This window comes from Microtus ochrogaster, unplaced genomic scaffold, assembly GCF_000317375.1.
Source record: "Microtus ochrogaster isolate Prairie Vole_2 unplaced genomic scaffold, MicOch1.0 UNK74, whole genome shotgun sequence".
In the NCBI taxonomy this organism is placed as follows: Eukaryota; Metazoa; Chordata; class Mammalia; order Rodentia; family Cricetidae; genus Microtus; species Microtus ochrogaster.
The window spans coordinates 483,914-493,855 of NW_004949172.1; the positions used below are offsets into that span (position 1 = coordinate 483,914).

General features: G+C 53.4%; 1 protein-coding gene across 3 annotated transcripts in view; it reads left to right on the top strand.

Moving 5' to 3' along the window:
• The first annotated feature begins 1,744 nt into the window (after positions 1 to 1,744).
• Eml2 (echinoderm microtubule associated protein like 2) overlaps positions 1,745 to 9,942 on the top strand; it is a 30,474-nt gene continuing 22,276 nt past the window's right edge. The window contains exons 1-6 of one of the 3 annotated variants that reach the window (XM_005370273.3): positions 1,745 to 2,077; positions 4,432 to 4,650; positions 4,742 to 4,865; positions 4,969 to 5,073; positions 7,093 to 7,121; positions 7,610 to 7,739. In XM_005370273.3, the coding sequence (XP_005370330.2) occupies positions 1,930 to 2,077; positions 4,432 to 4,650; positions 4,742 to 4,865; positions 4,969 to 5,073; positions 7,093 to 7,121; positions 7,610 to 7,739 (755 nt within the window). In that variant the 5' untranslated portion in view covers positions 1,745 to 1,929. Of the gene's footprint in view, positions 2,078 to 3,547; positions 3,631 to 4,431; positions 4,651 to 4,741; positions 4,866 to 4,968; positions 5,074 to 7,092; positions 7,122 to 7,609; positions 7,740 to 9,942 lie in introns of those variants that run through there. The other 2 variants (XM_013354866.2, XM_013354867.2) reach the window with 2 other exon arrangements.

Sequence of the window (9,942 nt, forward strand, 5' to 3'; positions counted from 1 at the left end):
CTGTTGCTGTGTGGATGAGTCATGCCTCCAGCCCTTAGTCTTTAGAGGCAGTCTCTTTATGTAGCCTGGGCTCATTTTGGACTTGTGATCCTCCTCCAGAACGCTGGGGTCATAGATGTGTGCTATCATACCCAGCACTTAGGAAGCATGTTGAATGAGGGAAGGAGGTTGGCATGATTATATACATCACCTGAAACTGAGGCTCAGGCTCACACAATCGGAATGTGGCAGACATGTACCCAAATATTAATAAATCTGGTTCCTAAAGCTTGCTGTGTGCCCAGAAGTGAATCCCCTTCTGCTCTCAGCCTTCCTCCTCTTCCCGGCATCTGGGCTCCACTAGTAAAGGACCTTGCTGTTGAGCCTGAGGCCCTTGCCCGATGACCTGAGTTCAGTTCTGACTCCTACAACATCCACACGTGTGCCGCACATAAGTGAATAAGTGTACACATCAAGAACAAAAATATTGTCTGGAGGTTGGAGCTTGTGGTATATGCCTGGAATCTCAACACTGGAGTGGTTGGTGGTTGGAGACAGGAATATGAGACTCATTAGAGCTTGTAGAAACTCGAACTCAACAGAGAGCCACCTGCCTTTTCCTCCCAAGGGCTGGTATTAAAGGCATGCATCGCCACCACCAGCCAGGCTGAGCTCCCAATCCCCCCTCCTTGTCTTAAAACAAAACAAAACCAGAAGTGAAGGGGCAGCCCAGGCCTGTAACCCCCAGAATTTGGGAAGTGGAGACAGGAGAATAAAGATAAAGAGTTCAAAATTGGCCTACATGAGGCTACACAAGACCCTGACTCAAAAAAGCCACAAAAGCCGGGAATGGTGGGGAGGGTTTTGCCAGTAACCACTTGAGAAGCTGGAGTGGAGGCAAGCCTGGGCTACCTACATAAGGGGGCAGCCTGTCTTCGCTCATATATACAAAACAACAAAACAATGCAAACTGAACCCCGTGGTCTGGGTCATGACTTGGAAAAGGCGATCCCATCTTTAAATCTATTGTAAGGTTTTGTACCCCCTCCTTCTCTCCTAGCTCCGCAGTTTCCGAGACTGCTCTGACTGACACCGCCAGCTGGTCCCGGGCTTTACCACTGGGTCTCTGTCAAAATACGGACTGGATAAATCGTTGGTGGGAGACCAGGACTGTAGGGGCGGAGCTAAGGGCCTCGGTGGCTGAAGTGGAAAGGAAAGTTCGGGAGGGGCTAATCGACTCGAGGGGAGGGAATCTAAATTCTGGGGGGCGGAGCTAACCCTACCAGAGAGTCTGGTCCAAGTTTCTGGTCCTTGGATGTTCAGGGGTGTGGCTAATTGTTCTAGGGGCGGGAATAGAACTTTAGCTGCTTCTTGATTTGGGGGTGGAGCTAATAGCCGTTGGGGGCGGGTCTAGATCTAATAAACAAGGAATGAGGACCTGGCTAGGATAAAAGCTCAGGTTATAGGATAACCTGTCATATTTGAGATTTCAATGTCAGGCTCTGGTCGTGCGAGGGGACTTATGGGAAATCGGATAAAAGATTTCAGGGAGGCTTTCGGGAATAGAGGAGTGTCTTGTTTTACCTCATCCTCCTTCCAGAACTGGGGGCGACACTTCGGAATGCAAAGCAGGAAAGACCCTGCCCCTTCAAGCCCACCCGCATCCCTATTGGCGGAGGAGCCTGCGCGACAGACTCTTATTGGCTCCTAACGGGAGAGGAGGGGGAGTGTAGAGAGAATACACTCCGGTTGTGGGAGGGGCCAGACAGTACCTAGGGGGACCCGGACGCAGCCAATCCTGACCTGAAGACTATTGGGGGGGGGGCTGACAGAGCAGTCTCTCGACCCCCTTTCTGGGCATCCTAGGGGATGACCCCAGTGCTAGGCTCAGAGCCGGCCGCCTGATGCTGGGTGGGCCGAGCTGGGGATGCTGGAACGAAGGGCGTTGCTATGGCAACGGGAGGCAGGGCCTGGGGGGGGGACCGGGCCCGAGCTGGGGCTGCGGGGGCCGGCGGTGGCTGTGGCGGGGCAATGGCGGAGCGCGGCCCGGCCTTCTGCGGCCTCTACGACACATCCTCGCTGCTGCAATACTGCAACGGTGAGAGCCCCCTTCTCCGTTCAGACCTTGGCCCCACCCAGGGTTGGACCTAAGGCTTCCTTCCCCAACCCTTTTTTTCCCAAGTCCTTATCCCCTCCCTTGTGGGAGATTCCTCCTTTCTCCCTGTCAACAGACTCCTGACCCCAGAACAAGGTCCTCCATCTCCAAAGCCAGGATCCTGCTCCTCCCACCCCCACCCCAACATACACCTGCTCCGAAGGTAGCTAGACAGAGAGAAGGGGAAAGATCCTGGAGGTGCCTATGTCGGGAAGAAGAGTAGGCCTGCGGTGGGGAATCAACTGAACCTGGAACTCTTTCTGCTCCTCAACCTTCTGGACCCTCTGTGTTCGGGCATAGCAGGGGGAAACGCTGACTTGAGGGCTGGCCATGGGACCAGTAAAACGCCAGAGGACTCTGTCCACTATTTCCCCCATCGTCAGTGCTGCCCCTCCCACCCATGAAGAATCCTTTTTCCCTAGACAAATGTGTATGCCACCTGAAGGGCCATTTTGGTGTTAGGGGAGCTGGGCTGCAGGAGTGGGACTCTCATGAAGTGAAAAGTGGGTGCTGGTCTCTGGGCCAGGGCAACAACCAAGAGCTTGAGTCATGGGGTGGGACCATCAGACCAAGAAAGGCCTCAGATCCAAGCTGGCCACTCAGGGTCACTGTGCCCCCATGTCAATCATCTCGGAGTTTGGAGGTCACCCCTCCCCCAGGAACACACCCTTGGCTAGGGACCCCTAGAGTTGGCAGAGGACCTAGAATGTTCATTTCACCCCCCTCTGCCGTCTAAAGGTTAAGGATGACAGGGTCTCTGAGGCGGGATCAAGTTTGGGTTCTGCCCCTGATAGAAAAAGAAAAACTGTGTCCTGAACAAGTGACTGGGACCTTCCGGGCTTTAGTTCCGTTGCAGAAGCAGAGACCACTAAAGTCATCAGAGTGGAGGGTGGGGGTGGGAACAGTAGCTACCATGTTTAATGGTTCATCTTATCTGGGATTTCTGCGGGAAACACGGTAAGTGCAGAGCCCAGCTCTCGTGTATTTTCAATTGTAATACTGTTTATGGTAGGTAGAAAATGGGCTCAACATAAGGTTGTTCGATGGCTCCCACCCCTTACTGACTGTGTATGGCCCTCAGACTGTCTCTTATTCCACCTTTTTCAGTTTCTTTCTTTGCAAGGATCCCCACGGGACCCTAGAACTTCCTGATAGGGGTCTCAAGTCTCTGCAGGCCCTTTCACTCCGACCTGGAGAGCCCCCTCTCCCATATTCCCTTCGAAGGTCCAGACACAGGACCTACGAAGCACTGGATGGGTGGGGGTAGGGGACAGAGTGGCAAGGCCGGGCAGGCGATTGGACCACGGAAGGAGTAGGAGGGGAGGGTCAGGAGTCTGCAGTGCGGGAGTCCAATGGACAGGCGGGGCTGGCCTAAGGGACACAGGACTCGGGATGGCAAGTGCGACCTCCGAGCCGGGTTACTGTTCCTGCTACCACCTTTACTTGGAAGGGGCTGGAAGCCAGGATCTCCTAGATTCTCTCAGTAATGAGTCTGGGTAGGAGTGGTCCAGGAGGGAGGCAGAGGAGGGCCGCCCGCCTAGAATCACCCTCCCTGGTGGGAGGAAGGACGGGAGGGGTAAATGATGAGGGAGTCATTTAAACTGCAGCAATGGGTTGAAAAGGAGAAGGAGAACTAAATCTGGGTAGGGGTACAGAGGTAACATAAAGTGGGGGAGGGGTTGGAGGACAGAAACTCTGGGCTGGGGAAAGAGATCGTGTGTCATCTCTGCCCTGTAATCCCCATGTCGGCCGCCAGGGGTCACAGAAGGTCTGTCTTTATGGTTTTTTGGAGGGTCGAACTCCTTGGAGAGGGACCTTTTGGCTTGAAAGTCTTGGATACAGCGAGAGAACGTTGGTACCCGTGACAGAATATTGATATTCGTCAGAGAACGTCGGGGGCGCGTTCTAGAACGTTGTCACGGGGAGTGGGTTGATGTCATCTTAAAGTGCTGATATGACTTAAAGATATTTAGCATCTTAGTCACAGAATCTCAAAACCAAAGTGAGGCCCTGGGATTGGTGGACTCTGCCTGAGGAAAAGGGACTTCCCCCAAGGTCTCATGGCCAGGGCACTGTGGCAGAGAGAGGAGGTGGGGATTTCCTTCCTCCTTGCTGGAACCCTCTTCGTGGGCCCATCTCCAAGCATCCCCATCGAGCCCAGGTTGCAGGAAAGTCAGAGAGCTTGGCTGGTCCTGACAGTCCCTGAAAAACGGAACGGACGCTCCTGGTCCTTGAAGGCCCCCACACCATCTTCCCCCGGGTGGTCCCCTGCAACCCGTATCTCCTCCGCTTTCTAGATGATAATCTGTCCGGCACCAGTGGCATGGAGGTGGACGACCGCGTGTCGGCGCTGGAGCAGCGGCTGCAGCTGCAAGAAGACGAGCTGGCGGTCCTAAAGGCGGCGCTGGCGGACGCGCTGCGTCGCCTGCGGGCGTGCGAAGAACAAGGCGCGGCGCTGCGCGCGAGGGGCACCCCGAAGGGCAGGGCGCCCCCACGTTTGGGCACCACCGCCTCGGGTATCCTGGTCGGAGTGGAGGGTGTGACGAGGAGGGTTGGAGGCACGACCTCACGCTCATCATCTTCCGTGCTCTAACCCCATCATTCCAGTGTGTCAACTCCTGAAAGGCCTTCCCACCAGGACTCCCCTCAATGGCTCCGGACCCCCGCGTCGCGTGGGTGGCTATGCCACCTCTCCATCTTCCCCCAAGAAGGAGGCAAGCTCTGGGCGCAGGTAAGGCAAGAAAAGCAGGGCTCTGGCCTCCTCTCAGACATCGCTGGAGAACTCTGCACAACCATCGCGGGCTCTGCCCTCATCACTCTGGTCTTTTCCGCAGCAGTCGCCGCTACTTGTCGCCTGAGCGCCTGGCCTCTGTGCGTCGCGAGGATCCCCGGAGTCGAACCACATCTTCCAGCAGTAACTGTAGCGCCAAAAAAGAAGGGTAAGTTCAAAGGTGGGGCCTCAACTTAAGACAAGCAAGAGGATGAGCGCATGGGGAATTAACGTCAGGCCACGATGTTATAACCTAGAATGGGGTGAGCCTGTTCGCAAGGTGGGAGCGCAGTACTGGGGTAGCCTGGTCAAAAAGGAAAGCCTGGAGGGGTGGAACTAATATTGGGAGCCCAGTCAGCATTGGGAAACGGAACTGGAACCTAAGAAGGCCTGCGTGGTCTCTGGGTCGATAGAGGAAGCTAGGGAGGAGCCAGGCGCATGGGTGTGGCTATTAAGATAAAAGAAAGTTCCCTTTGATTCTCAGGGTGGAGTCAGGGCTCAAGACTCAGAGTTTCTGTGGGGAGTGTAAAAATCAGAGGTAGGGGCGTGGTTGGAATTTGGGTGTGTTAGTGGAGTTAGCGTGGTAGAATCGAAATCTAGAGTGGGGGACAGAAGGGAACCCTACTTGGGTAGAAGCTACCTGGCATAAGTTGGTGTGGCTTAGGATTGGGCGGGGCTGCAAGTGGGCGTGGCCCAACCTTATGGCGGTAGCTTGAAGAACTTGGGGATAGCTTGGAGCGGGTCCTGTGAAATTGATGGAATCAGAATGCCTAATGAGACCCCCCCAAAAAAGAGGTGGGACAGCTATCTGTTATTAATTAAGAGGGAAGCCGGGAGTGGCCATGGTTTAAGCTTGTAAATTACAGCAGAGGCTGAGGCAAGGGGAGTGCCCGAGTTTCAAAGCCAGACTGGGTTACACGATTATGTTGTGCGTTCAGTCCAGCCTGGATTACAATGAAACCCAGTCTCAAATTTATAAATAAACAAATAAATAAACTTCAAGAGGGGTCATGACTCTGATCCCAGGACTTGGTAAGAGACAGGAGGATCAGGGTTCATAGTCATACTCTGCTACTTACCGAATTTGAGACCAGCGTGGGCTACTTGAGACCTTCTCTTAATAGAGACACAGACACGGACAAAGTCAGAGCCAGTCCAGGACTAACGGGTGGGTGGGCGTGGTGGTCAGGTAGCTAGGGGCGGAGTCAAGGTGTAAGGATGGAACCGTGGCACAGCAGGAGTGGCCAGGACTTGAGAGTAGACAAGTCTGAAGCAGGTTTCAAGTCGTCTGAAATAATAATAAACACGCCCTGGGTCAGATACTTGCGTATATTAGCCACTATCAACCTCTCAATCGCACTGGGAAGTGGTTTTTCTATTCCCGTTTTTTTGAAACGAGGAAACCGTTTTAGAGGTTGGGCAACTAGTTCATACTTCTAGAAAAAGGGGAGATCTGAGCTCAGGCAAGCGCGTCTCTGAGTCTATGTGGTCAACCTTCACCCACCCTTCACCCTATCCAAAGGGCTTGGTGTCTGGACTCCATGGGCCGGGCTATTGGACCGGGTGGCACCTGGCGCCTGCAGGGGTCCGCAGCGGGGGGCGGGGCAGGGGCGGTGGCGCCGGCGCCTCCCAGGGCCGGAAGCGGCGGGGCCGGTCCCGGCTCCACCTCCGACCCGAAACTCTGCCAGCCGCCGCCATGAGTAGTTTTGGAGCTGGGTGAGACCCTCTCGTAGCCCCCCTCCTCCCTCCTCCTGTCCTTTCTCTCCTCTGGCAGAGGAGGTGGAGACACGCCCCTTCCTCTGAACAATTCATTGCTTTCCTGACTGCTTGAAGTTTGGGGTGCTGGGGGAGGGAGGCGAGGGACGCTGGGAGCATTTTGCCTCCTGGGAGGGAGGGTCTCTAGTGACCACAGTCTTCCAGGATCGCGAGCCTGCCGCTTCGTACTGTGTGACCCTTGGCGGTCTCTGCCTCTCTGGGCCTGTGTCTTAGGCTCTTCAAGCTCTAACGAGCAAAGCACAGGGCCTGCAGAGAGGTAGCGCTCCGCTCCTGACTCGCCTGGTTATTCGTTGGAGACCCGCAGAGGCAAGGGGTTTGAGGGGTACTTCCTCTCCTATCTTATCTGCCTGCTAAAACACCCATTTTCTTCCCTCCCCTCTCTCTCTTTTTTCCCTGCATCTTTTTCTGACAGAAAAACCAAAGAAGTTATCTTCAGCATGGGTGAGTGGGGAGGGTGGGCCTGGTTTCACTGACTGTAGCCTGCCAAAGACCTGGGGTCGTGGCTACTGGGCCTTTGCCTGTCTGGCTTCATTTTATCCACCAGTTAAAAAGAAAAAAGAGAGAGAGAAAGGAAGAGAGAAGGGGTGGGAAAAGGGGGCAGAGGGAGGGAGGTGTGGTCAAAGCCAGGAACCCAGCATTTGGGAGGCTGAAGGCGTTTTGGAATTGAAGGAAGGCTAGCTCGAGCTACATAAAGAGATCCTGTCTGTATATAATGAACTGGCTGCGGCGGCTCACACTTGTAATCCCAGCACTTGGGAATCTGAGGCAGAAGGATCACCTTGAGTTCCAGGCCAGCCTGGGCTACACAGAGAATTCAGGCCAGCTGTAGAGACCCTGTCTCAAATAACAATAACGACCTTAGTAACGTTACTGGAGTGGGGACAGGCCTAGGGCTGGGTGGAACCTGACCTCTGAGGCTGTCTTGGCAGAGGAGGGGTCTGTGAAGATGTTTCTGAGAGGCCGCCCGGTGCCCATGCTGATACCAGACGAGGTGGCACCCGCCTATAGCCTGGACACCCGCTCTGAGCTGCCCTCCAGCCGCCTAAGGCTAGACTGGGTGTATCCTTTGGCTATGCTGTCTGCCCTCTTGGAAGACGGTAAGTCTCAGTGAGGGGCTTTCGGGAAAGAGGGGCCTGAGGCAGGGATCTCTCAGGCCTGTTTGGGGGAGGTGGGGATCAGCTCAGGGAGCCCAGAGAGAGAAACAGAATGGCTGCAATGACCTCTGTGAGTTACTCATCCGGGGAATATTTGGCACTTGCTTGTGAGGTAGGTTGTTGAACTCTTGTTAGTCAAGGACGATCCTTAGCACTTGATCTTCCCTGCCTGCACCTTCCAAGACCTGGGACTGCAGGGTAAGAGCGCATCACCGCACCCGGCTCTTGGGTATCAATCAGATAGATGTCAGCCACCGTGATCAGTTTCCCTGCGGATGGTCTTCACAGATCTCAGCTTAGGAGTGGAGAGTTGGGGGCTGGGGCACATTGGGTTGCCCTGGAACTCTCTCTGTAGACCCGGCCGGCCTTGAACTCACAGAGATCCTCCTGCCTCTGCCTCCTGAGTGTTGGGATTAAAGGCGTGCGCCATCACCGCTCAGCTATAAAAAATATTTCTATGAGAAGTTTTCAGTGGTGGAGGGCTATCATATCAGGGAGTCACAGTTCTCAAAAAAAAAAAAAAGCAAAAAAAAAAAAAAAAAAAAAACAAAAACATTTGAGATGAGTTTGTCATCCTTAGCAATTAGGTAGAGAAGAATTAAAGGAAAAACCTTCCAGACTAAGGATGCCATGGGTATAATGACTGGGTGGCCGCAGTGAGTTTGAACCGCTTGGGAAACAGAAAACAGCCTTAGGGGGTGAGCTGGAACTGTCCGTCCGTGTGGCTTCTGGCTGACTGTGACCTTGGAGAAGTCACCTTCCTCCCTGTGCCTCAGTTGGTTGTTTCCTCTGAAGACTGTATTTTTTGACCTTAGGATCCCAGGACTGTGGGATTATGGGTAAGAGGCAGGGCTTGGAGGCTGCATTTTAGATGGTTTGTTGGATAAAGCTCTTGCTTCATAAGCATGAGTCCTGGAGTTCTGATCCTCTGCACACTCATAAATGCCGGGTGGGCATGGTGGTAGCCTGTGATCATGAGGTAGAGTCATGATTGCAGGGGCAAGCAGACTAGCTAGCTGGAACTAAACTCTGGATTCAGTTAGAGTCCCTGCCTGAATGAAAATGAGAGTGACTGAGGAAAACATCCAAAGTTAAATCAGACAGCCACAGATGTACACACACATTTATGCATACCTGCACACACTCATGCAGACATGTGTGCATACAACACACATATACAGGCAAGAACATTTTTTAGAGATGCTGGCTCTATAGTTCAAGAACCACACATAGAGATGGATAGAACTCAGGTAAGTGCTATACAAGCCACTGAGCCATGCCCCAGCCCCTCACTGGGGGATTCTAGGCAGGGGCTCTACCTCCTGGTCTCTCACTCATGGAGTCAAGGTAAGGTAGTTTATCTCTAGGTAAGTTTATCTCTTGCCTTAGCCTTCTAAGTGCTAGAATTACAGGTGTAATTCCCACAGCCAGCTCTCTTCTCATAAGGCACTGTTACTAGGTTTAGGGCCTATGCATATCATGTGGGATGACTTTATCCTGAGATCCTAATCACATTTGTAAAAATCCATATTTCATCCATGATTGCCACAGTTGATGGGGAGGGTCAAGTTGGGGACCTAGCAAAGCGTGGTGACTTTAGACTATAATTGCAACCCCGAGGAAGTTGAGGCAGCAGGATTGCTGCCAGCTGAAAGGCTAATCTGTGCAACTTTGTAGTATAGTGTTTACAAGCAAGCGGGGCTGTGGAGAGAGCTCAGTTAGAAAGTGCTTGGTGTGCAAGTGTGGAGACTCGAGTTCCATCCTCAGCACCACAGAAAGATGAGACATGCTTGTGGCTACAGTCCCAGCACTGAGTGGGGTAGAGACAGGAAGATTCCCCGGGACTTGTTGGCCAGCCAGTCTAGCTGAATCTGTGAACTCCAGGTCCCACAAGAGACACTTGTGTCAAATGAAGGTGAAAAAAATAAATATAAAGGTGGGAAGCAGCTGGGGAACACACCCAACCTCTAACCTCTACAGCTGGGGAACACACCCAACCTCTAGCCTCTACAGCTGGGAATCACATCCAACCTCTAGCCTCTACAGCTGGGAATCACACCCAACCTCTAACCTCTACAGCTGGGAATCACACCCAACCTCTAACCTCT